Source organism: Centrocercus urophasianus, unplaced genomic scaffold (genome assembly GCF_019232065.1).
Source record: "Centrocercus urophasianus isolate 14NV4802_14NV808 unplaced genomic scaffold, USGS_Curo_1.0 seq_2, whole genome shotgun sequence".
Taxonomy (NCBI): domain Eukaryota; kingdom Metazoa; phylum Chordata; class Aves; order Galliformes; family Phasianidae; genus Centrocercus; species Centrocercus urophasianus.
In genome coordinates, this window is record NW_024884755.1 from 1,398,369 (window position 1) to 1,426,023 (window position 27,655).

General features: G+C 38.9%; 2 protein-coding genes across 2 annotated transcripts in view; both read right to left on the reverse strand.

Annotated features, from left to right (window-relative positions):
* Positions 1 to 3,303: 3,303 nt before the first annotated feature.
* LPCAT2 (lysophosphatidylcholine acyltransferase 2) overlaps positions 3,304 to 27,655 on the reverse strand; it is a 28,238-nt gene continuing 3,886 nt past the window's right edge. The window contains exons 2-14 of the mRNA XM_042821430.1: positions 27,098 to 27,237; positions 25,883 to 26,100; positions 24,506 to 24,618; positions 22,181 to 22,241; positions 21,400 to 21,458; positions 20,126 to 20,160; positions 18,040 to 18,094; positions 14,778 to 14,860; positions 14,094 to 14,219; positions 13,354 to 13,507; positions 6,933 to 7,031; positions 5,161 to 5,302; positions 3,304 to 4,908 (exon numbers count right to left, since the gene is read on the reverse strand). Coding sequence (XP_042677364.1) covers positions 4,658 to 4,908; positions 5,161 to 5,302; positions 6,933 to 7,031; positions 13,354 to 13,507; positions 14,094 to 14,219; positions 14,778 to 14,860; positions 18,040 to 18,094; positions 20,126 to 20,160; positions 21,400 to 21,458; positions 22,181 to 22,241; positions 24,506 to 24,618; positions 25,883 to 26,100; positions 27,098 to 27,237 — 1,536 coding nt within the window. The 3' untranslated portion in view covers positions 3,304 to 4,657. The remainder of the gene's footprint in view (positions 4,909 to 5,160; positions 5,303 to 6,932; positions 7,032 to 13,353; positions 13,508 to 14,093; positions 14,220 to 14,777; positions 14,861 to 18,039; positions 18,095 to 20,125; positions 20,161 to 21,399; positions 21,459 to 22,180; positions 22,242 to 24,505; positions 24,619 to 25,882; positions 26,101 to 27,097; positions 27,238 to 27,655) is intronic.
* Positions 10,417 to 11,644, reverse strand: CAPNS2 (calpain small subunit 2). Its single transcript, XM_042821431.1, has one exon. The coding sequence runs from the start codon at positions 11,571 to 11,573 to the stop codon at positions 10,830 to 10,832; it is 744 nt and encodes a 247-aa protein (XP_042677365.1). The 5' UTR covers positions 11,574 to 11,644; the 3' UTR covers positions 10,417 to 10,829.

A 27,655-nucleotide genomic window follows, 5' to 3' on the forward strand; every position in this document is an offset into this window, starting at 1 on the left:
ATAGATAGCAGTTGTCTTTGAGCCAGGTGTGAACAAGATGTAGTGGCTTCAGACACATACGTGTTCATATCAGATCTTGAGAAAAGGTTTCTAACAGCTGAAATTGTTAAGCAATGGGTGCGACAAGGCAGTCATCCCCTGCAGTGGCCTTTAGGTTTAATCCACTGAATTCTCACTTTTTTTCTCTGTCACTTGTCTCTAAGTCTCAACAGTCAGGCTGTGGTTATTACAGACTATCTCAAACTAAGATGATGGCACAGAGAAAGGAAAACTTTCATGAAGTTTAATCAACTGTAGTGTTGCTTTCCTTGGTGAGGGGTTGTAATTCTTACCACCACTAACAGTGACTTACTATGGAAATTTTTCATGTTTTCTAATTATTAGTATTATTGTGTGCTTTTAATAAGCATAAAGTATCTGATTGATACCCTCAGAGCAGAAGTTGAGTCCTTAAATGACCCTTCTGTATTTCCTTTGTCATGGCACTAAACCTGCTGCACTTCTTGAACTTTATCTGAATAAGTGCTGCATACTGTATTTATATCAGACACATTTTTTGTTTGCTTTTTGGCTTTATGAAATGTCAGAATCAATCTTATACTAATGAAATGTCCAAATTTCATCTCAGCTATGAGCATAGCTGCTAATCCTATAAGATGTTTACTTTCTGCCTCTCTGGCTATGTATAGTAACAGCCAGTCCGCCAACTTAAGCACTGCTGACAAATGTCTCCCTACTGCTAGTCGGTCTTATAAATGTTATTTCATTGAGCAAAGATTTGAAATTAATTAATTAAATGTCATTAAAATCCCTTACAACTTTTGACAAGTTCGATCTCGCTGCAGACTATTAGAGGTAGTTCATGAATGCTTTGTACATGCCTCCAGAATCCCAGCCAGTTCAGTACTGTGTATATTTTAGATTTCTTACTTTGGTCCCTGTGGAATACAGCCTTCAGCAGTGGTGCTTGTATTTTGGGCAGGGGATGTAGGGGAGAAAGTAGAGAGAAAGGCAGGCTACTGCAAGGGATGGAAAACTGATAGGAAAAAGGTAAGCCAAAGGCCACTGTGAACATAGTCTTCCAAGCAGCTTGTGCAGTGTAACTACAAACCCCCCAAGTCTTTCATAATAATCTTTTTTTTTTTTTCTTTTTTCCTATGGTGTTCTGGAAGTGAGAGCTTCGTAGTTCTTAGCATGGAACTGGGGGCTGCTTTGCTTGCTGTGGTCAAACACTTCACAGGCAGTGCTCATAGGGGGGTGCAGGCATGTTCATGCATTTGTCACTTTGAGTTTCTAAGCTTCAGGCTCTGATTTTCCAAATCCGTTTACCTTGAGTAGCACTTGGCCCCTATGCAAGCACCACCAGAAGCCTACTCAGGCAGAATGGTGTATTTATTTATGTTGGCATAGTGCCTGAGGAGTTACCCAGAAATAGGGACATGGTGTGTTGACTACCACAGAAAAAACCAACTCAGCAGATGTTTCTCAAACATCTGATACACAGGGAATGCTTTGCTTTAGATGGGAATTGCTAGAGCAGATGACAGATCTGGCCAAGCAGCCTTTCCTTTTGGAGTACAACCAGCAGCAGGCTAGGAAAGGTCGTTAGGCCTGTTGGACAACACGACCCTTCACTTTGCATTTTCTCAGATCAGAAAAGCTGTCCCTCAGAAATCAGCCACTGGAATGGCCAGTGGAGACTATATTGATTCGCCTTAAACAAACTGGTCAGGACGTATGGTGTTAACATCTTCCCCATTTCCAGGTGAACAAGGAAGGCCATTTTTCTAGGCTGCCTTTCATGTGTTCAGAAACAGAAACCCAGCTTTTATAAGCTTTTTTTTTTACAATTCATACTAATTGTATTGCATGTACACTTTTATTGGAAAACATAAAGAACAGCAGCAGCCTGTATGCATCAGTTCTTGAGAATTAGTTGTGTTTTCCTCTTACAATGGACTTTTGTCCTCACCTGATTCTCATCCTTGTTAAGATTGATAGAGTTTCTGTAGGGTTCCATGTCTTACTTTGGCATCTGAGAAGGTATTATCAAATCCTTTTTACAGCAAAATAGAGAAGTACTAATTAAATAAATGATATTTCTAATGTTTACATGACACCAAAAATAGCTTTGTAGCTCTACTGTGTGCTACTCTAAACAGTCCTTAAATAGGGTGGTTTAGGCTTAGGATCCCACATGTCAGGGAGTGTCAGGCAGTGAGGCAACATTCCCTGCAGGTACTGAAAGGTGTCATCCTTCAATGCCTGACTGAGAACCACTTTCTGTTTAGTTTTTCAGGCTTCTCTTTCTATTTAGTTCCTGCTCTGCCACTTAATGTAATGCCCGTTTGTTGCAGCCTGCTTTTAGTTTGCTCCTTTTAAAAGCTCCCCGAGGCGCAATGATGCCTAGATATTAATGTATTCCCTTCCCGCAAATCAAGCAGATGTGTGTCTATTGAGTTAGTGTCCTAACATTTAGCTAATTTCTTTTCAGACCTTAGTTGAATCACTGCTACATGCCAAACCCATGAAACTCCTGGGATAGGTATATCTGTAAACACAGTATTTTGGCTTTAATTGCCAAGCATTTGTGTGACTTGCACGTATATACAAAATCACTGAATATGCTACACTAGTGGGCAGCATAGTGTTCCAGTTGTGAAGTGTGGCTGAATTTAACAGCAATAAGTGTGAGGTACCCTTGGCAGTCAAAGACCTGAAGTAGTTGTTTTTGCCATCTTTATCCATCCATCTTTTTCTTACTGGTTGGAATTGAAACCTTCTTTGAAAAAGGTTGCCCTTGGTTGGAAAGTTGAGCCATTTACATGATAGGCAAAAAAGATCCTTGCCAAGGAATTAACATCTATTTCATTTAACTGCACAGCCAGGTTATGGTACACCCTGCTTCTCATTCTTTAATGTTCAAATCACACAAAGCCAGGATTGTTATACCTCAGCTGTGGTTGGAGTCACTCATTTTAAATGTAAATGGTAGTGCTTTATTTTCTGCCAGAAAAGAGAGAGATCTCTCCAGATAACTGCAGGTCCTTTGTATCACGTTCCCTCTTGCTGAGGTATTGAGCAGAAGTAACTCTTTGGAAGAACATCAGTCCTGTCCTATTTTTCTAGCTGTACCATAAAGAAAAGTGCCATCACACCCAAAATTAGAATATTGAATTCAAGTTGCATGTATTTATTGAGGTAAGGTATCATGAGGAAGATTTTCTGGAAGCTCTTGAGCTCCTCATGGTAGCCAGAATACCCTTAGGATTATATCAAAAAGACATGCATTATTCTAGTGAAGTCTTTTAAAAATATAGGTTTATTTTAAGCACATGAAACATCAGGTTAGGCACAGTTACAAATACAGAAAAGGTTAAACATGGCAATGCACTTACAGCCTGACAACACAAGCAGTAGTTTAGAGGCAAAGGTTAACATTTCACATATGAAAACCAGCTGGAAATTGGTTCTTTTTGGTACTAGACATTCTAGACTTTATTCATCTCAGTTTTATATTAAAAATATTCTGTCATTCCATACTTTCTGAGATTTTATTTAGTAGTTACTTGCATAAATACTTATGTACTTAAAATATTGTATAAAGTGCATTCAAATGAAGGATAGAAAAAAGGAAAAGGCTCAATTTCCAGTGCACTAGAGAGGACTGAGGCAAAACACTCAAATCATTAGCTAGAAAGAACTTGGTTTCAAGTCAGAGCCTAAGCCCATAATGAGTAATGGCACAGTAATACAAATATGGCTTCTAGGAGACAATTTCAGAGTAGATACAAACTACTTGAACTGTGGTTTGATAGCATATTCATCTTTCAAGTTTTGCAGAGCAAGGTAACATTAATGATAACTATTAGATTAAAAATATGCTGAAGTTCAAAATGCTCCTCCTAAGTGGTCCTGAGCATTTATTACTGTAAGCAACATTCCATTTGTTTTGAAATAGTCCATTTATTCTTAAGCCTTATTGTTTACATTTTCCTGTGGACTGTGAGCTGCTATCTTGGAATTCTGGGCAGTCTTTTGTTACATAGAAATGCAGCCATTTCCATCTTTAATTGATAATCCTAAAGATGTTTCTGTTAACATCAGTGAATCAGCATGCACTGTTCAGAAGCTTAGGCTTTATAGTTCACACACAGTTAAGGGAAATCTAAGGACACCAGTTTCAGCTTTCAGTGTCCTGTAATTAAATTCTATCTTTCTGAAGCTTCAAAAAGCCTAAAGGATATTTTCAAATTAAAACACTGTGGAATAAATATTTTTTCCCCTTAAGACATGTTAGGGATGCAGAAGAACTGAGGACCACAAAAAATTTCACCTGTTTTTAGACAAGGGATCTCCTCAGACTCTATACTGAGAGGTCATGTCATTACTGGAGCCTCTTAGCACACATGACTTTGGAAGACAGTGAACAACATTCCCAGTAGTGTGATACTGGCAGCAAGGACAGCGATTGTTCCCTTACGTTCAAACAGGAGTAACTCCTCCAAATACAAAAATTAAAAAAAAAACAATAACAAAAAATGAAACAATTTTTTTTTTAACAGTAATTTTCATCTCTATTTTGTATCAATTGTGCCTATTAATAAGTTGAAAGAATACTCCCACCGAATTCAAGAGATGAATTCTTTGACTGTTCTCAGTCATCCTTTTTGTCTGAGGTACTAGAGTTATCTTCTTCACAGTCTGCAGGACAGACTTTATTTCTTGCAGTTGGTCTTGTTTCTGAGCCTAGGACTGCACTCTTTCTAATTGGAGTATGTTTGGCTTCAGATGACTGAATGCTGTCATCTTCCTCTGCCATATCTACCTGATTTCTCTGTAACTCTAAGTAGGTAGTAAACAACTTGGCGTATTCTGGATGTTCAAGTGCAAAGTTCTTGAACTCATCTGAAAAATAAAAAAAAACAACCCGCAGATGGTACAGTGCAGCAACAGAATCAAAGGAAATGAAGAAGATCTCCAGTTATGCTTTTCAAAAGCATTTCAAGCACTGCATGCGAAGTACCTACGTCTGTGTTACAACAGCTTTCAGAAACAGTGTATGAGAGCCATCAGATGTTTCCGAGGAGAAAAGACACTGGGAACTCTCAGTTGTCAGTATGACTATCAAGAGTACTGTTATAAAAGGACGTAACTTACCATAGGACAGCCTTCCAGTTTCATCTGCATCTATTTCTTTAAAGAGGTTAGAAACATCAAGGTCAGGCAGCCCCAGAGCTGACTGAATGATACAAGCAAACTCTTTCTCTGTTATAGTGCCATCATCATCCTGGTCAAAGAGCTGGAAAAGACATATGCACAGAAACATTACTTTGCCTGTGAACCTTCCGTGTGCAGAACAGCCACCATATTAGGTTTCTAGTGTTCAAAAGGTGAATTGCAAACAACTGGTATTTGAACAGTGGGCCTCCATCTCAGCTACTTTTTCTTACAAGAGCTTTTATGCACTTTTTCTGCATAAGACTAGACAGAAGTTTAGCAGTGATGTACATGCTGTAGTCAGGATCAGAATATTTTGTACTAGGAAAAGTATGCCGAAAACCTGCAACAGCAAACAAATCTTATAACACTAGCTAATAAAACCTATACAATGCTTATAAACAAAGGTTAATGTTATTTGTCACCATGAGCTACACCACTCTATGCAAGCATACCTTAGGTTGTCTTCCTTTTCATTAAGTTGCAGCATACCTGGCAGCTGATAAATTTGCCATAGCTTATCTTCTGACATAAAATACCTAGCTTTTAGTATATGTGACCTGCCACCCACTAAGGAATTACTGTAATTAGAAAAGGAATTTTGGTGACTGGAATGCAGGCAGTAGATGCACATTGATCGTGCCATCCTTCCCAGCACAGTGACAGTTAGCAGCTGCTATGAATCACCCCCTTGAGAAATACAAGAAATGGATGACTGTAATTCTTAAGTAATTGCTATGGGCAAAAAGTCCCATTGTGAAGGAGAGTGCATTTAGTACCAAAGAAAACAAGTAGCAAAAGAAAGCCCACAGTTCACCAAAATGGAATTTTTACCAGTTGAACTAGTCATTTCCTGCTGAAGTCAGGAACTGTAGCAGATTACACATTTTATAATCAATGCAAAACATCAAAGATACCTGCTAGACTTGCTTCTTCTGAGGAATCTAAGATAATTTAAAAAAAAACCAGAAATACAAACTACTTTGAGCAGCTGTGACACTTAGCTGTAAAGCAGCCAATGACTATGCTGGACTGCCATGGAAATGAATACTAAAACATATTCAGTGTAAGATGAACGTGGTTTGTATCTTAATACATAGTGGGTAAAATATCTGAATCTGTGTCAAATATCCTCTGAAAAAATTACCTGGGCATTTGAGTGTTCAGAGATTCAAAATGTGGGCATCCCCAACTGTGTACTGTGTGCCTGAACTCCTTGACAGCTCAAACTATCAGAAAACCACGGAACAAGCAAATGGATGATCTCAGATGCAGCTGAAATTTCAATGTGCCTGTCCCAAATACCCCTTTTTGATTTCCCTCCCTTCTCTTCATTTTTGTAGAAAGTGACTCTATTGAGTGTTTGACTTACAGAGGATATTGCTCCATCTATTGTCTGCATGTGGCATTGAAAATTCCAGCAGAAAAAAACCTCAGGCAAAAACCCACAAGTGCTGCTGAATCATTTTCGGAGTTGGCCTGCCAAGTTACATATTCATTAGTGCCTTCACATGGCTTTTCAAACCCTTTTCTATGAAGCTGATGACTGCAATTCTCCGCCTCCCCTTCACAGTCTAAATGTCAATTGGTTTAAGAGAATTACTCACATTTGCATATCAGATTGAAGCTATAAACTTATGATTTGAAAACTAATAGATTTACAGTCAGTCTTCATTTGTCAGACTTGTAGATTTACACTAATTTGAATTTACCTTAAATGCCATGTGAATAGTCTCTTCTGTGTTGGCTGGATTACAGAGGATAGATAAGCCAATGACATATTCTCTGAAGTCAATGGTGCCATCTCCATTCTGTAACCAAAAAATGTATGGCAGGAGTCACAGTTAACAGTGCATATCACCTCAAAAGTGGTTGTACAAATCAAATATACAGCATGCACTAAGGGAACATGCAGCATTAAATCATTATTTCTTCCTGCAGAAAATACAGCTTTCTAAATTTGTATATTACTGGGGATGAAGTAGGATATACAAATTTCCAATATCTTATAAGCACCCAAACAAAAAAAGATTGGAAACAACTTAGGAGACTTTTGTTAGCATATGGCCTCCAAGAAGCTTCTGAACAAGAACTGGAATACACCAGCTGAAGGTAAAGGTAACAGTTTGTGGAGTGTTGGCACTTAGTGAAACTCAAGAGACAGTGCAACATCCCAGAACAGGGAGGCCAACGCTGAGACTGCTGTCTGTCTGGAGTTAATTCTTCCTAAGAACCTGCAGCAGTAAAACATATGCCAGCAGAAGTACAGCCTGATGATGCACGTGGTCTCTCTTAAGCTTTTCTTTGAAGCAAATGCATTGCCCTACATGCTATTTTGAGGCAAATACATTGTCCTACTTTGTAAGCCAGAAATGCAATTAATTAATTGTAGCAGCCTGTTTGATAATTGCAGTTTTGATCTGAAAGTACATTTGAATGTGCTCACTACAAAGCCGTTCCAACAAAACACTTGAATTTTACTTTGATGGGATTTGTGATCAATTCTATGTAAACTGCATCATATTTCCAGACAGGAAATCCACTGAAATACATGTTTAAATCAGTAATGTTCCTGTGACCACCCTGAAAGTTTCTTGAGGGTTTTAGGAAACATCCAGTGTAGGGAAGAAGCCTCCGTAAGCGTTGCAATGGGACACAGTTAATGAAAGCACAGCTGTCCTGACTGGTAGCCCATAGTTTGGAATATTCACCAAAAGGACACTCGTCAAAAACGTTCTAAAATTAAACAAAAACATAAAGCAGATTTCCTTCTGAGGATAATGCACTGTACATTTCAAGACGAATTTCTTTTTTATCAAAAGAGTGGGTTCCCTAAGTCTGAGAACAGCACAGACAACACAATTAAAAGACGGGCTGTCTCCTGGGTAAATCTGTCTCTTACAGCCAGATCTTGATCCTATTCCTGGCTCTCCCACCAGCTTCTGATGCCCACTCTAGCATATCAGTCTTAACTTTTCTGTTCATAGTTTCCTCCTACTGAATAGTGGAATATGGAGCTCCCCAGTGGAGAAATGCTGAGGCTGTTCTGTAGAGTGCTTTGGAAGTCTTGCGTTCTGTGAAACACGGATTTCTGATATTGAGCTGAGATCTTAGGATAGTCCTTGATCAGCATCACAGTGCGTTCAGTACTTCAGGAAGCTTCACATTTGGCAGGATTTTAAACTGCTAAGATGCGATTTTAGTTACCATTCAATAACAATTCAGAACTGGTTTGCACAGATAACTGTTTTTTCTTTACACTGATGGTCTAATCAATCTTTTTCAAGGCATCTACCATTTGAACATCCTATATTTTGAAGACCTACAATTTTAAGGAAATGTCTTAGCAAAAATCAGAATAGATCTAAGTTACCTTGAAGGTAGCATGTCAAAGGTATAGTTGCATGTCAAAGGATATATAAATTTTGTCAGCTTTTCATCGCTAGAGAAGGGCAACATTCTCTCATAAATGCTGTTTTCATTCAGAAACTACTCCTGAAGTCAGTAAACACAGCTCTGGCTACCCAGAGAAAGATGACAAGAGCTAATAAGGCTCATGTTACTTTTGCTGAAGCATTAAAATCCAATAATCAAAACTGAGTGCAGTCTGACACAGAGAACTCCAGCCATTTGAGAATGAAGTTACTTTACTTGTAAGATCATGTTGTGACTACTACTAAGTCCTAAGAGGTTGGCCAACTTACAGATGCTCTGGTGTTTTGGTTAAGGGAAAGTGATAGGGTGCTGCTAACACATGGGTGTTAAACTGAAAACGCTAGAAAATCCTCCATGTTTCTGTAGCATCAATGCAAAGAAGACTTGCAATAGTTGTTCTACACATACCTCGCTCTGTTTGCACCCTATGCACCCAAGTATTTGTTGAGGAGACACAACGTCAGCTAAGTTCTAATTCTCTAAATATCAGAAGTTAACATTAACATTCATGAATTCATATTTATGTCATTAAAACATCCAAAGGATAGTGTATTCTCAACAGACCTTGTTTTCTTAAAGGAAACTAGTTTCCTCTTCCTGTTTTCATGTGTTTGCGACTTGTTCCTGTTCTGATTAGCCAAGTCACCCTTGCTTACAGAGAAGCTGCAACTGAAACACCTGGAGAGGAACTGCAGTTGCACATCTCATGTTCATATCCAGGCTCATTATGTAAGAAGCTATTGCTGTAACTCCAAAATTTCAGCTGCTTGTTGCTACATGCAAGTTGTAACCAATAACAAAAGGGAAATTCTGATGCAAACCTTGTAGGCTGTTTTTTTTAAAAACCAAAAAATCCAAGCAAAAGTTGTAAGTTATTTTTTCCAAAATTAAAAGTAAAAGGCTTTTGCAAACATACCAGCAAGGAGGTTTCATCAGCTTGGGAAATATTAATTGCTGACTGTAAGATTTAGAAATCAAAGCTATGGAAATTTAGAAACAAAATCAAACCACAGAACCCCATTTTAGTATTCAGTTGCCCTGCAGATACTGTGTGGTATTTCTCCATTAGTTACTGATACCTCCGTGAGGAGGGCAAGAGGCACATGGGCTCTTACATCTGGAGTCTTTGCGCAGGCTGTGCTGCTCCACTCCTCATTTCACATTCCAATCAACCAGCACACACCCTAGACAATTTTCTTTTAAAGCAGCAGAGCCCTGCAGAGAAACCTTCCTTGCCACTCCGCAGTGAAAAAGCTGCTTGTCATCATCCACGTAATCCTTATTTCAAAAATAGTGTGCCTTTGACAGTTCGTGTTATTTCTCGTTCTATTACTCAAAAATTGACATCTCAAAACTGCACACTTAGCTCAAGTGGGACGCTGCGCTCTGACTAAAGTCACCTCTGATAGCTACAAGTAGATTTTTGTTGGCTGGCTGCTGTGTGACTACATTGTTACAGCAAGCTAAATATAAATGCAATACTTCAAGCTGTTTTCATTATAACTATATTAAGGCTTTAAGGAGAGAGAAAAGACTAGTAATAGAGTTGCAGAAGGAGAAAAAGGTTGTTAAGGTAGCCTGTTATCTTTAATTTTGTCTTTGCCAGCAAGTAGAACTGACAATACCACACAGATTTTATTTCAGCAGACCAGCACGAAAAAGTAGTAGGAAGGAAGCAAAATATTAATTGGTCATTATAGTCACTGCAACTTTAATGTTTATCCCCCTGGTTAGAAATAACCACACCATTTAAGAATCTACTGAACTTTACCAGTGACTGCCTTCAGGCAAGCACAGCTTTATTTCAGCTTAGTGAATGCTGACAAATTGGCACAGTAATATCACAAAATACTACCAAACTTACAGTTTTTTATATAATACTTAAACTCCTTTATAAGCCCACATTTAGTGAAGAAGTAACTAAGTGTTGATCCTTCAACATATTCCCTCATTTCAGGGTCTAGAGATAATTTTCTTAGCATCTGTACAACTGACAACTTACACAACTTCAGAAAAGCAGGCTAATGCATACATAAGAGGAATCACAGCTAAGCAAAATATCTTTAGCTATATCTGCCTTAGAATAAAGAAACGGCTACAGTTCTATAATACAACAGCACTGTAGTCTTCCATCTATATCTTTCAAATGAAGCTTATTCTCTTCTGCTTTGCTTTCACGAGTACATGGTCAGCTGCAGCCAGTCCTCAATGGTCATTTTGATCTGCCCATTTCCATTGCGGTCCAGCGCCTTGAAGGCCCGGAACATGCTGTCCAGTCGCACCAAGCAGCTGATGAAACTGTTGAAATCCATGCTGCCATCCTCGCTGGCATACCTGCGCACGATCACCTGGCAGAGCTGTTCATTCAGCTGGAACCCTGCAGCCTGCAAGGCTGCTGGCAGCTGAGCTCTCTCCAGAATGCCGGACTGATTGGTATCGCAGCGCTTGTACGCACACTGCCATTTCTTGATGTTGTTCCACAGGTACTTAAACTCTTCAAAGCCCAGTTTGCCATTTGTGTCGGTATCCATGACAGCTACCATGCTGCGGCACGTGTCTAAGCTGAAGCCATCTGTCTTCAAGTCTTGATGTCGGGAAAGCACTTTGTTCAGGATATTTCTTAGCTCTGTAGCAGACACTTCCATATCATCTCCAGCCAGCTGGGCAAAAAGGCGACGGAACTGTCTGATTTCCTCACTCTCGTAAGCTTCCACGTTCGTAAAATGGCTGCGAGGTGGTGGTGGCTCCGGATTATACTGAGCTGCTGCTTCACTTATCAAATTCACAAGACCTCCAACAAGTCCTCCAAGATTTCCTCCATGTCTGCCTCCTGTTAGGAGACCTCCCAGGCCACGTACAAGGCTCTCTCCTTGACCACTACCACTTCCTCCGCTCAGCAAAGCCTTAGCAAGGAACATCACAAGTATTTTCGAAGGGAGTCACTCAGAGATCTTGCACTTCTGTAGCTCTCCAAAGCTGTGTTGTGTATGAGCTGGGTGTGGACAAAACACAGCTTAATCTACATGCTTAATCATGCCTGTGCATGACTCCAGAGGCCAGAAATACTGCAGATCTCAGTAGTTTCTGTCTGCCGTTGACATTCCTGTTTTTCTTCTTCTCTGCATAATTAGCTTTATGACATTTGATAAATCTTTGTTGCAAAAAAACAAAAACAAAAACAAAAAAACCCACAAAACCTGACGATGCTGAAAGTCACACAGCAGAAGTTATAATTGAAATAATTAGAAAAGACCCCTGGCAGTGTGACTGCTTCTCAATAAAACAGATCTCCCTATGAACACCAAGATGAACACCAAGAAAGCTTACTAAAGTCTTGGCTGTGATTGCAAACTTTTATGTCTTTAGCTTTCTAATGAATTGTGTGTTAATTGTGTGCTAATTCTAGTCACTGAAGCAGTTATGCCAGATAGGTGAGTTGAAGAGAGTCTTCACTGCCATTAGTTACATTGGTTGCCACACTGTATTTGTCTTGTATTTGTGCTGTGCTTCAGAACTCAAGTTTTGCGTTCATAGGAGCCAGTGGTCCAAGGTGAGGAGATAGGAACAGGGAAAGGATGAGTACCTTATCTGCTAGAGCTTCTATGCCTTCAGCAAATACAGGAATATATTTTACAGGAATATGTATCTCTATTTTAGAGTCTGTAAGTCTTTTATATTTGGAAAAATCTGGCAAGTTTAAATCAACATGTACAACAAAATGCCCTCCTAGTGCCAAGTGTACTGCTAAAGTTAACTTGATTAAGAAGAATGATGCTGTGTTAGGAAAGCTCCCAAGCCAAGAAGCAAACTTGAGTTTATAAGCACTTCTAATAAAGCATGCTGCTTGCACTGTAGCATAAAGAAAAACGAGTTGTACACTATGCTCTAATCACTGGGGCTGCTGGTGTAGACAGAGGGAGCACATTCATACAGCAGGTTTTCCCATCTTTCAGGGAGAAGTATAACATGAAACAGATCACTACTGACTATGGAAAAAAGCCTAAATAATCAGATTAGCACCTGCACATTCCTTCTTTATGGCTGAAGACAAGCAATAGGAGTCTTCAGAATGTATAATAGAACCTTTCACAAACACAGCATAAATACTTCTTTACTGAAAGGGCTGTTAAACACTGGAATGGGCTCCCCAAGGAGGTGGTTGAGTCACCTGAACGTGTTTAAAAACAGTTTGGATGTGGTGCTCAGGGATATCATTTAGTGGAGCGTTGTTAGAGTTGGAGTAGTATGGTTGGGTTGCAGTTGGACTTGATGATCTTTAAGGTCTTTTCCAACCTGAGCAATTCTATGATTCAGATTCTGTACAGTCTATTAAGCTTCAATCTGCCTTAAGTTATCTACTTACAACTACACTGCTTAATTAAACAGTTAGAATGTAAATGAACTCAAAATCTGGGATAGGCAAAAGGAAATATTCAGCCACCAGCAGCATGAAGATGGTAATCTTCATGCTGTAGCTTTCCAAGAGATAACTGTAATTTCACAAGCTACAAACCAACCAACTTTTCTTTTCACTCAAACTTACAAAGGTAACTGTATGAGTCAACTATCTATCCTGTACAAATTGCTAGCCAAGAAGTGTTTACTAAGCTTGACGTAACAAAACAAGTATCCTTTTTGTGTGTAATTCTTAACAAAACACTGCAAACAAGATTTCTAGTCAGTTAACAGACTACTTACTCTGTCAAAGAGTAGAAACAGCTCTCTGAGGACATCTGAAATAGGCAGCTTCAAGTACTCTGCAAATTCCTCAATTCCAATTCTTCCCCCTTTGGAAGCACTTGCAATAGCAGCAAAGGTATCCAACTGCTCTCTCACATGGTTCCATTTTAAGCTAAGTAAACATGAAGGAGAGGAGGTATTTCTAAATGCTGTACCTCCAGGCTGATGTTTTATATGAAATCAGCAATTAAGGACTGCCCCCCCACGATTATTAGTATTATAAGCAGACAGTTTTATACTTGGATATATCAGAATTCCTTAGAGTAACTTCCTAAATCTATTACCATGAGGTTAGTCCAGTAAAGAGGTTTTCATTACCATAAATTCAGGTATAGCATTATTTTTATCCATCATGTGCAAGTGTGATATTCCATGCTTAGCAGCATGGAATATACGTCAGCTCTATTAGCTAACTCTCTGTGCAAACACTATTATTGCTACAACATGCAAAGCATCTGATCTCCGCAGAAATACAGCTTTGCACCTTGGTTGGAATAATTAAGATTGCCACGTAACTATTGAAGATTTTTCCAGACAGTTGTACAGATGGATGTGGCACACATAGCAAGTCTAGATGCACTGTGCACAGACCTCAGATTTGACCACAGCCACACCAGGTTGCTCATCAAGTAGTTTGTTTTTTTGTACACTGTTATCAACTGCAGCATTTCCCTTATCAACAGCTTAACTTCCCTTACTTGAGCTTCTTGCTGATTTTGGTGAACTCCACCAGCCCTGCTTCCATGGGTAAAGTCAGCTGTCCTGCTGAAATCATCAGTCTGCAGTCTTCAAAAGTATGATCAGTGACTGGCACCTTCAAAGCACTGAAACAAAATTAAGGAAATGAAGGAAAAAGACAATCACTGTCTTACACTAAAATGACTTTTAGTTGACTGTTTCTGTTCTCACCACCACAACTTGCCTTAATGCTAATATACAAAACAAGTGATAATTTGTTCTTTTTCTGATGCAGGCAGCACAGAGCAATGCATTCTGTGAAGCAGCACTGTGAAATGACATTACAGTAATTTCATGATGTTTTCATATTCACAGTTTTGTAAATGCAACCCAGTAGCCTCTGAGAACAAACCACATCCTTACTCTTGTCAAGCAAGTAAGGGAGCATTTTATTCCAGCATTCCAAGTATCAAACATACTATGTTCCAACATAGGCAGCCTTCTTTATGCTCCACATAAGACCAATCAAAGGGTGTTTTGGTACAAGAATTAGACACCTTCATACAGTACCTAGGACCTGACTGAATGGTGGGGCAGGGTACTTGGTGTACTTTATGGCTGAGCTGTACACAGACATCTAGAGAAGGAAGGTGGATAGGTATGAAAGAAACGTTCTCAAAGATTTTGTTCATGACATTACATACGTTGCCATGGTTTGTCGGACTCTATTGGCAAAAAGAATGGGATCATTTCTTTCTTCCTCAGTAGGAACATGAACAGGCAGAAACTGAAAGAGATGAGTAATCCAATCAATTCAGTAGTCAGAACTTTGTTAACAAAATAGACAACTTCCTGTTAGTCTTTGCAATAAGAACAGAGGGGAAAAAAATGAGCCATGCAATGACAGAGCTGGACACCAGAGGTCTCAAGAGCCTTAGGAACAATTCAAAGTGCACTAGCCACACAAGTAAGATTTTAGTCCAAACTGCCTCTTAAAGATTGATAGAAGCAGCTATAAAAAATAAAAATAAAAACTCCAAAGAAAGTAAATGCATGTATCATAGGAGGTTTAAACACTACGTCTGTAAGAACGAGTCTGAAATTCTTTTCAAAGATTCTTTGTAATTGATGTTATATACCAGAAAAATGTGTGTAAGATTTACAGTGTGTTGTTTGTTTTTTTCACACATGCTGCAGTTACACCTGGTACACATTAACTGCATCTGTCAGGATGTGACTGGTAAGTTTTCTGTAAGTTTCTTCTAGCCTGTGGTGAAAATGCTGAGGAATCTTAGTTCTGAATTATGAGAATACTAAATTGGTACAGAATTTCACAAGCCTTGCAAACCAAGATATCTACCCCAGATATCTACATGACACATTTACTGTTAAGGATTTATTCGATGTTGTTTTGTAAGAAGTTGGAGTAGTATTATGCTAGCAGTGTACCGTAGGTGAATTACTATCTGCCATGCCACAAATGGCATCTGTCTGCAAAGTACTGTGTGGATGTGTATTCTGTTCCTTCTTCAGTCGACACAGTGTTTGCTTGCAGCTCTGTTTCCCGTGCCTCTTCTCAGTTACGATTATCAGTTATTTCAATTCTGTTACTTCTCACCCTGCAATCCTGCCCTTAAATCCTAGAGTATAGCTATTCTAGAATCATTAAGATGCTGCACGCTGTTCAGCGGAAGACACAGTTGCTATGTGTCAATGTGTTTCTTCAGTGATATTTTAGTTGTTGGTGATGCATCAATATATTGGTACCTAAGTCCTATTTAAGTACAGTCCATCCTGGACAGCCTTTGCCTTTGATTTCAAGGAATGCTGCTTCTTTATGACCAAATCCAGACACTTATGGAATAATTTCTCTATCAAATAGCCATGACACTTTTCTATTTGTAGCTGGGCATTTTCTCTCTGGTAAGGACAGCAGGGGCCCAGCTGCTCACACAAAGTGTTGAGATTTCATTCCTTCTACAAGCAGCTACCAGGTCTGTTAATTCTAACACAGATTCTGGCTTATTACAACTTCCCTGCAGAAGTCATGCAGCTCTTAGGTTGAGGAAGCACAGGCACTCTGTACAAACACAGACGACTGTGTTATCATTGGCTGAGACGAAATCATAATTCTGAGAAGTTGATCTATGCAAACATGGTTCCTGCTCTTGAAGGTGGTCATTATGTCAGCAGAGGCTGAGGTCTTCCTCAGACCGCAAGTTAGATTTTTGGTAGCTGAAACATCTCATTTAAGAAACCTGCTTAACATTAATGATTAAACCAGTTTGCCAGAAACTACAGCAGGAGGTGATGAATTTGGCTTGCTGTCCTCCTGAGGTGGCATGCAGGATCTCACACACACCCAGCTGCTTATCTGCTGATGACTGCTAAGTATACCTTTGCTGTCAAAATGCAGTCCTGTAAGAACGATTCTTCCCAGCCCTTTCAGTAGCAGAAACACTTCTCTGATCTGCTTTTGGCTTAGTCTCTCTTCCTATGGAATCTGCCAAATGCTGTACCTTTGGCAGACATAAAACTCACTGCCAGTTTTATCAGCTAATCACCAATATACACAATTTTTTAGGCTGTATCTAGAAACACATAATTCCTTCCTGGACTACAGGAACATCACTGTCCATGCATTGTAGGTAGAGCAAGAGCAACACCAATGGGAAGAGAGGCAGCTTGTTCACAGTATGTGGTAGTAACTGAAGTGTTCGCTGCTGAAAAGTGAACTACTTAGTGACCACTAATAGTGTGATTTCCTCCCTCTCTGGGTAAAACTGTCCCTTCAATTTTGGCCTTTTGGAAACCTTTGTACTGATGCTAAGCAGTTATTTCCACTCTGGTGACACGTACTGCTGTGAAAGCTGCATCTTTCTTCACGTTTCAGTTTCGCTGTGGGAACACAATTTTCTAACAGACAAGTTTGAGTTCCTTTCTGAATCAGGGGGAAATAAACATTCTAATAGAAGGGCTCCACTGTTTCTTGTTCCCACTTGTATGAATGGCATAGATGTATCCTTCCGTACAAAATCATAAAGAGAATTATATCTTTAGTACATATTGTGTTAATCTGTCTACTGCACGTATTATAATATACAAGATTTCCCCTGAAAAGAATTTCACTGTTTCACAACAAAGAGTTTACTGCTAATTGTTAGCAGCAGTAACACAGCTTGTGCTCAGAGCACTACTTTACTGAACTCTGTGTTTTGCAAATAAACAGCAAAACCTATCTGAATGTCTCCCAATGCTCAGGTCCCTAAATTGACATTATCCATACAGATAATCTTTGTGGTCTGCTCAGGAATGTGAAGTACAGCAAACTGATCATACCTCGGTTATCTCTCTCCTCACTACTGCGTTCTGAATGCTGACTCTGACAGGCAGCAAGCTGTTAGAGTAAGTGCACTGATATACGAAGTGCATATGTTGTGTTAGTTGTCATTTATCTGTCTTTGTGCAGTGCAGCTGACTTTAATGATCAAGGAAACTGGTTCATTATATGAGGCTCAGCTTTCACCCAGTACAAACACCAGAGTCCCTAAGTAAGCTCTTACTTGCAGCAACCCTTTAGTGTTCAGTCTGGGAAGGTGGTGAGTAAGACAAGGATGCTTTCAAGAGAGCAGGGAAATAAGAAGGTAGGGTAAAAAAATGTGAAGTTGCCTTTAATAGAATGTTTTATATTTGTTATAAATTTGTAACCAGTGAGTTGGCAATGATTTTCCAGTGCTTTAAAAATAAAAGTATTTCTGACAGCTTTTATTGAGGAACTCATCAGGCTAAGTGATACACAGATCTAGCCAACAAATTCAAAATATTCTCACTATGACTCTCTTCTTGTTGCTGACACAGTTGTTTTCTGCTCACTAACAATGATTAATAATGTGGATTATGTATTTATGCTGAAGTACAAACCCTGTGGCTACTGAATCTGAGTAGAAAGATATTTCTGATTCTTACCTCAACCTCCACTCTTGTGAAGAGCTGACACAGTGTCATTATGCACAGCTCTTTTCTGCAGGAGAGGAAAAAAGAAAGGAAGAATTTAAAATTATGTTTTACAAAGTATTTGCACGTCAGCAGATGAAACACAGCCAATATTGGACAAGGATTTTAAGTACGTGGAAGCTTCCTGAAACGCTGCATTGGAGGTTTTTTTTCTATAAGGCTCCTGCATATATCTGCTGCTTGCTCACTGGGCAGGCAACTTGTTATCAGTTGTCATGCTTATCAACAGTACTGCAAAATTTTTGGTGAGCAAAATGCATATAAGTTACTTAATCTTTAAGGATGTGAACACATAATGGATTTTGAAGATTTAAGGGCTTTGATTCTAAGCAGCAGCTTTAGTTCTGTATCCTGCATTCTCACATCTGCAAAACAACCAGTAACTTCCTTCTGCAGAACTGAAGCAAGGATTTGTAGATTTTTGCTGGCCATTTTGCAAATTATAATAACGTTTGCACAAATGTGTCTGAGGTCTGCAGTAAGGTGAAATTTTAATATTAAGAGGTAGGGGGAGGAAGAACCTGCTGGGGAAAAGGGTAAGCACAGTCACTTCAATTTCTGGTTTGTTCACTATCATTTTTAAGCAGAAATATACACTTGCTCTCTACGTCATGTAAATTGTAGTAGGAAGCTTTCAGGAAGTCTTTTGTTTGTGCATTTGAAAAAATAAAGAGAAAGGCAAAATCTAAGCAATCCCTTCTACTCTCTGCTGGAATACCTTACTGCTTGATTTCCTATTCCATAATTTTAGGCATGCCTCTCAGTATGACACAAAAATGAAGGGGAAGAAGCAATAAGGGAAGGCAGAAATGGGTCAGGAGGTTTCCACGAGGAGCCTGGTGCTGTCCAGCCTGGGTACAATAGCCAGGAAGTTTTACAGAGACTGTGCCAGGTCTGCCTTTTCTCTCAAGCTAAAGATGTAGCTCCTTTTCAGCCTTCACTATAAATGCTTCATAGGAATAATCAATACTACGCTACTGAATTTGCAATATGCATTACTATCAGCATGCTGATAAGTGCTGATAACAGCAATAATAATAATTAAACGAATATCTTAGAGAACTCAGTAAGATGAACATTTTCATGTGGGTCAGCTTTTCAAAATGTCCAAGTTTGCAGGTGCTAGCAATAACTACTGATGCCTTACAAGGCATTTATGATCCACTCCACTAGTTGAGATGTATCTCCAAATGATATGCCTTAAAATGTTGGTCACTTAACAGATCAGTATTAGTGCACTTTGATACATTACATATTCCACATGAAAACATGGTGTATGAATCCACATAAATCCACATCATGTTTTTATGTTCATAAGCTGTGTTTTGCAGACAATTTTAATATTTTCTGTACTGGTTAGAAGAGTTCTTTAAAATAGAGTATTTTAGCATATTAGAAGGCCACCCATGTTGAGGAAAGAAATGCACAGATACACAGCCTAAATGGTCTATTGAAGCATTTTTCTTTGTTTCCATGTCAGATACTATAAATTTAGCTTCTTCATTGACATTCCAAAACACCAACTGCTTTTGTTGAGTCCAGCAAAAATAATAACCTGAAGAGCCCAAGGCATTGGAATAGAAAGATGGGGAAATAATAATCATTGTGTTGCCCACAGCCACTTACTATCGTGTGACTCTTCAAAAAAGGTGGAGGAATGAATAAATTGAGGGTATAAAATGACGTTTGTTTTTTCTTGTTTGCATACCATGTAGTGAACTGTTCACATCTGTAGGTTTTGATGACTATTGACTGTTTAAAAAAAACAATCATTTCAAATTTTTCCTGTTGTGATGTGCAGAACAGCAGAGAAAATTGAACAAAACAGTGGCAGAACTAGAAATAATACTTTCTCATTTGCAAATTCCTTTTCTGTCCATTCAGATACGATACCTACAGCATTACATCAAATATTTTCCCCTCATAAAAAGAGATCTAGGAGATCACATGCCCTGGCTTAGCCCAATCTATCTGGCAGACTGTTTAGTAATGAGGAAAAAAATATCCATGCAATTTTCAGTAGGATTGAGAAACTTACAGTGAATAGCCTTGCCATGTCCAGGTCACAGTATCCTAAGGAAAAAATTAAAACAGAAATGTCTGAGGAAACAGATGAGAGTTAAAATGCAGAAAGGTTACAGCATAAGACAAGCATAAGCTTAGTAAGAGCAGATGATGCTTTTATAGTCCTGTAGAGAAAATGAAGGTGTAAATACAACTAGGATTCCTTGCCTTAAAAATTTGGAAAAAAAAAAAATTGGGAATTAAAATTAAGTGGTTATTTGGGCTTCTTACATCATTCTAATTGAAACAGCAGAAAAGTAGAAGAGCATCTAATAAGACTTCTTCAGAAAACTCTGCCAGTCCACTTAGGCACCCTCAGAAATACTCTGGAAATAGCTTTCAGGGATATCTTTGCATAGGTAATCTATCATGCTTTTTCTTTGCTTTTTGAGCTTTTTTTTTTCTTCTTGTTCTGTATTTATTGCTTCCTAGATATTGTTCTTACAATGTATACTGCAGATCCTTAAATCCTTCTGGTAAAATGCATCAATCCCTTCAGCGGTTCACTGCTTAGAAACAGAACTGCAAAAGGATTTTACAAGGGAATCAACATAAATAAAAATAATCACTTGTTTTTCATCTTAAAAGACACTAGGAATGAAAACGTTGGTCTTTTTGTTCTTTTGGTCAGGCCTGGGTTTTTTTGGATGAAGAAGAAATAAAAAACTAAATAACAGTCTGCTAGACTCATATCCTGGTATTACACCTGCCAGGGAAACAGAGCCATATGGCTCAAGTCCTGTACTTGGCAGAGACTGCAAACATGTCTCCAGCAAAACAAGAAAAGTTGCACAAAGAGAACCATCTGCAAAGCTGCCCTCCTCAGCTGCCTGAAGGAAGGGGGGGGCTGGAAGCATTGCATGGTTCAGCTTCGCTTTTGTTCCGAAAACCCATTTGCAGTAAGGATATTTTAAGCTTAACCCAGAAAAGGATGACTGGTAAGGAAGCAGCATGCATTGCAGACTTCAAAGTCCAGGCTCTGTGGCTTTGTAGGAAGTTTCTAACTTCCGCTGCAATACTTCTCTGCACTTCCTCTTATTTTACTGCCACTTAGAAGCCCAAAAGTAATTTTCTCACAATCAGAATAGCAACTAGTCCATCTGATTCTTGGGAGGCTTGGAATCCTCCAGTGTTAAAACTTGGATGATAAATTCTTCAAATTTTTGTCAAAGCAAAATATTTAGCTTAGATACATTTGAAGTCAATATTTTGACCTCCAGATTAGTAGTACAAAATTGTGCTGCATACCAGCTTGTTGGGATATCGGAGCAAAACAGGTTGCACAGGAACTCCAGGAATGAATGCACCTGCAACCACAAATTAGTATTGGTTCTTAAGGCTGAGCTTTATACAGCAATTAGAAGTTTTAAGAGATTCACATCAGACATGATATCAGGAAGGAGAAATTTTTTAAAAGACCAGAAGAATGGAAAGAATTTTTCTCTTTACATAACATTATCACTGCAATTAGCAAGATGTCAAAACAGAAAACAGCTCAACTCCATTTCAGGGAGAAAGGGCTGCCTCAGATTCCTGGACTGTTCAAACTGATTTTCTATGCATTTCTGCCCACTGGTCATCATTTGTTTAAAAAGATTAGATTCTCACAAGGCTACTGGGCATTTCCTAGTAAGCGATATGGATCTGAGCACGTAGCACTGGTTTTGTAACTTTGCTACCAAAGAAACTGTACAAGTAAGAAAGAGCACTGTGGCTATAACTGAAGTGCAGCACAGCTATCAGTATGCACAACAGTCAGTGATGCTACCAAGCATCTTTCATTGTTAAGAATGCATCACAGATATTTTACATCCTATAAGATAGTAAAAGGGAGAAAAGTAAAATGACAGTGCAAAACAGTGGGCTTAATGCCACTGAAATGTCATTACTACAATACTGAAGCTTTAACAATATAAGACATTAGTAAAATGCTGTTGTGATGTATCTGTTGAAGTATAGGCCTTACTAGAGCTACCAGATCAGTATTTCATATAGTATTTTCCACCAGAAATACTACAAAATCTCTCACCTTGTTTAAATGTGATCAGACAAGATCGGTTTGTGCAGGTGCCTTCTGGGAAAATCAGTATCTTGGATTTAAAGAGAAAAAAAGCAAACACATCATAGAAGGATTATACTTCAGCATCGGTTACAGGAAGGCTGAATGTTTATGCAAGCTCTGTGATATGTTACACTGCATCACAAGATTACCATTACTGTCTCAACAAGAACAGAATGAATTAGTGAAGGATGCCCACTGTAATAACAACCTGATTTATCTTGGAGACAAATGTATTTTTTTAAAGAGAGAAATATGGGGAATGGCCTTTATCAGTTCAGAATTATGGTACAAAAAGCTTCCAGTGTTTGACTTGAAATGTTTAGTGTTGCTAATAATGCGAGGACTGTATATCTTACCACATAAACATCAAGAGTCTGGGCTGACATGAAGCGCAGGAGGTACCCAAACATTAAAAGGCACAGATGCTATCAACATGAGTGAGTATGCTAGCTGTGATAAGAAGATCATGGTTTAAGGGGTAGGAGCAAAAGGTGGAGCATAGGTGTATTTCTTAAGCAGAACTATTGTAGTGTCACACCCTGCACGACCTCTGAATGATTCAGACACACTGAACACCCAGAAGGACTCTGAATTAGATTCTGAAAGATACTGGATTAAATGCAGTGTGACACACTGAATTCAACTCCCTCTAGAATACAAAGAAGCTTTATATTTCTTATATCAATACAGGATTGACCATAAGCAGCATTCTAAAAAATCTCGGCACAAGAACTGGTCTGGATCAGAATTGTTCAGGGTCTATTCCCACTTCAGTACGAACGAATGGGTCACAGCTAAACAAAACAGACACTGGCTGTGCTAAGTACAACAGACACAGCTACACAATTTGTTTTACAGTTAGTCCTTCACTGCATGTTCCACAGTCAGAAATTGTTTGCTACGGACGTAAAAACAGAAATGCTTCTATTCAGCCATATGTCATAAACCCTGGGAAAGAAATCAGTGTCTGAACCATACCCTCCTTCCCCTTTTGTTTTGGTACAGGGTTGGGAGAAGCAGTACTCAGGACTTCATATTAATAAGCACAAGTGTTGCCTAGCCTGTTGTGTTTTGATTTTAGGAGAAAGGAACTGGGAACTCAGCTAGTCCTTTCCTATTGTGCTAAGAGAATGCAGACTCTGAGGAGGATATCACAGACATCATCTTGTGATCAAGTTGCTAAAAAATAAAATAAAATCTTGGATATTGAATCATACAATATTAGTGCCATAACACAGAGGCAGAATTAGTGTAAAGCCAGCTCCCCTTTCCTTCCCATGCAGCTTTCAGCAGAGATTATTTTCTGGAATCATTTAATCCATAACAGCTTAGCAAATCATAAACATAAGTGTAGTTTCTAAGAATAGTATTACCAAAAAAAAAAAAAAAAAAAAAAGAGAAAAGCCTTGCTAGCTTTCACACACAGAGATTTAAAACCCTCCACACAGCTGACAAGCTGAAAAGTAATGGAGGCAGCATGAGACCACAGTCAATGCAATGGAAGAGCGCAGGAAAGCGCTGCTAGACGAGATGTTAGTAAGTTTATAGTTCTGCCAAGTCTTTCCTCTTGCAATGGATGCAGATCTCCATCCCAGACTTCTGCCTATCAGAGTAGCATTTCTGCCTCAACTGTTTTCTACTTCAGAGCAACCCCTGTCCCAGGAACTTTTAAGTCTTCATGATGGAATGCCAGCCAAGGCCTAGAAGCACAAAAGCAGCTTGCTGCTGAGGAATGACCATGAGAAACAGTGTGCAGAACTGGTGCTTCCAGATTTAAATCTTTCCACAATTCAGACCAATCTAAAAGCCTTTGTTTGTACTGCATTATTAACCCAAAGAGTAAATTGACCTTCAGCTCAGCTGTTTATCACATGTGAAATGGGTGTGTTAAGCCTAAGTACTGCTGGTAATGGAGCCTGCACAACCTGGATTACTCCTCAACTGTTACAAGCACAGCTCTGTGATGTAGCTTCTCACACATGCTGTCCTGAGAATAGTGATTCACATATACCAATGCTACTGTGAAGGCAGTATATTAAGAATAAAAATTGGGAAAAGAAATTCAAGAGCATTTGCATTTTAGAACAGAAATTTTTACTGCCTGGATTGAAATCATTCATATGTCATGACCAAATTTCCTGGGGCATCAGCCTCTTTTCTTCCTTTCCTAAACCCATATAGACCTGAGAGCTGATCTGAGATGCCAAGATGCAGTTCAGCTAGGCACTGCCTGACACTATGATGCACAGAGTATATGGATATATTACAGAAGAGCAGTGGTGTATTTATTACCTGTGGCCACTGGCCTCTTGACAACGCCCGGCTACTTATCTCAGCGACTGTATTCTTACGTGAATCGGGGTCTTGACGAGAAACTGCTACAGGTTGAAGGGAACTTAAAATTGCTGTGAAAGAGATCAAATTTTATTTGTTTTGCACATGTTCAAGGCAACCTTGTAATAAAAGCTTGGAATTCTCGCACTAGGAGACAAACTGCACAAAAAGCTTTCAAACTAAATAGATAAGTATTATTGTCCTAATTCTGCAAAAGAGTAAGACACAGAAAACATACAACTGTAAGCTGAGGAGCTTGGCAGTAGGTTTAAACATACCAAATTCACTCAAGCATGCTCTACTAATAGGGCTGTTATCCTTCATGGAGCATTTCCCCATAGTTTTGAGCAACAGACCTGACCAGGCACCCACTCATGGGCCTCACTTGGGCCTAAATCATGCAGACTGCAACAAAGAAGCAGTCGGAGCCCACAACGAAGAAACAGGAAGTCCCTTTGCAGTTACAAAGCATATTTGTATGTACATGGAAAAAAACACACCAAGAAACCAAGAAACCAACTAGATAAGCACAACTAATTTAATGAGGTCTGTATCAGAAGGTGTGGACATACTGAGATGTGATGAGAAGGTTGGGAAAGAATTATCTTCTGTGTCTCACTCCTGTGCTTTTAAAAAAAGATAAATACACGCTCAGTTCCTACCAGGACACTTGTCTATGTAGCCTACTCAGTTCAGTCTGGGGTTACTGTTGGCTTATTATTTTAAAAGCCCTAAGAGAGATATAGCAAGCAGAAAGCCTGATGCTGATTCCAGTAATAACGCAAACTGGGATTCCTTTGTGTTCCAGAAGGAGGAGAAAATAACAGAAGCATGATTCAGCTGATCTTTTCCATTCTCTGCATTTCCTTTTTCAGTAACTTTTCTTTTGTTCCTTCCTTGTTTGACTATCATGAAAAAACAAATAAAAAAACCAACATAGCAGTGCTGTAAGTTTAAGCTTATGAGTATGATATTTTCCAGGCTGATGTAGTTCCAGTCTGTTTCGAAACAATCTTCACCAATCCATACTCTATGTTTATGGGCCATACTGTTAAAAAACAGCAGCCAGATTATTAAAGCTACCTACTGAGAGACTTTCAGAGAAAGTTACTATTCTGAGATGCTATGAAACATGTTTTCAATGTACAGTACATTTAAAACGGTATTACATTCCATGCCTGGAAGGCAACAGCATACTCTGACCAACTCAGAAAGACAAACTGTCCCAGTGATTTCACTGAAAATAATCAGTATCTTTGGAACTTAAGGATTTAAAAAGCCTGCTCCTTCATCAGTTTCAGAGATAAGACATCTTTTTTTTTCATAAATACTTACTGCCAAATACCGGAGTTGAAAGGTTCTCTGCTCTAGATACTATTGATGGCATTCCAGTTAAGGCAGAAACAATGGCATCGAAAAAGCTTGAATGAGGAGCTGCAACAAAGATTGGGGCTTCCTGTAGACTTGCCACTTTCCCTTTTACTTTAACTTGGAAACCCATTACAAAGAACAGGGTACGAGTTAGGCATGAGAGGGTTGTCTGGATCATCCTCCTTGTGAACAGAAACACAAAAACATCATCCAGGTTACAGCTAGTACTCTGAACAAATACCTAGCTCTCACCAGCACTGTGGACAGGCACAGGACAGCAATACTACTCAAAAGGAGAGCATTGGAGGCTATTTTTTTTTTTTTTTAAATGTTGGCATTTACAATATTATATTTACAATTTTAAAGATAAGACAATGTAAAGCATCTTCTCCGGTACAGTTCCCCCCTGTTCTCCAGGTATGCCATTATTCTTGCTGTATTTTATAGCACTTTAGCACGATGCTATTGAGAGGGCAGGATAATGCTTAGCAGATTCAGCATCACTGTTGTGAGAACATACATCACTCCAGTTCTGTTCTTTTTTGATCATTTTTAATCATGTAAGATTAAATAACATAATGGGAACGAGTTCCCTCAGTGGGACTATCATTTCTTGGCCTGGTTACTGTTCACTTTGTGTGTCTCCTCTTCCTGCACGTAGCTGCAAAGTGTTGCAATGAGAAGAGACCCAGAAGCTGAGTGACTAAAACCAGAACACACAGAGGCAGCTTTAGAATACTCCTCCTTAGCATCACAGCTAAGAGAGAAACTGTCAAAGCTAATTTCGTTCCACATGAAAATTCAGCAAAGCTTCGTTCAGCTAAGTAACATTACCAAATACTTTTTAAAATAGTTTTCTTTCTCAAATATTCCTACTTGCATCATTACTGAAATAAGTCCTGGCTTACTGACAGTCTGTTAATAATGCTTTTTATAAAGATGTATCTCAGTCTCAAGGAACTCAAAAATTTACTTATTGAAAAGCTTTGCTATGGTTGTAAAATACTCTCATCAAAAAACTGCTTCCCCTGCAACAGTAAAAAAAAAAATTTGACAGAGGACTCCTCTTTAATCAAAAGGAGGAAGAGAGTGTGAGGAAAAAAATACTTTGGACACTGGCTTTGTGTTATTAAAAAAGCCCACAAACATAGAGCTCAACAAATATTGGTCACTTGTTACCTTCTCCATCCTTTAAGTGGCACTGATGCTCCTCCAGTGTGACAGAAAGTTGCAGCTGATGCAGACAGCCAGGACAGCAGTAAAAGGATTACCATACATATGGCACGAAGAGGTAGCAAGATAATCCCCAGAAGAACAAGCTGGAAAAAGAGAGAGAAAATTCTGAAGAAATGGCATCAAAACAAATAAATATCTATGCAGTTACATTTTATGAATTTTAAAACACAGAAATTATTACTATATGTCTTAATGTATGCTAGTACTAACGAGTCCAGTTTTCATACAGGGAACTTTAGTCACTCATAGCATTTCAAAATATATTTTCAGATTACCATTTCAGCTGGAAGTGGAACATCTGATTATTTGGGTTTTTGGCTTGGATGTTGTTAACAGAGAAGGTAATCAGAGTTTGCCATAGTTTATACTTAGACTTGGTCTGCAGCATACAACAAGGTCAGATGAGTCTGACCAGCTGCTGTGTACCTCCACTACAGAGCTTCTATCACCAACCACAACCTATCTAAAAGCCAAGTGGGATTGCTAAGATGATCACAGTGT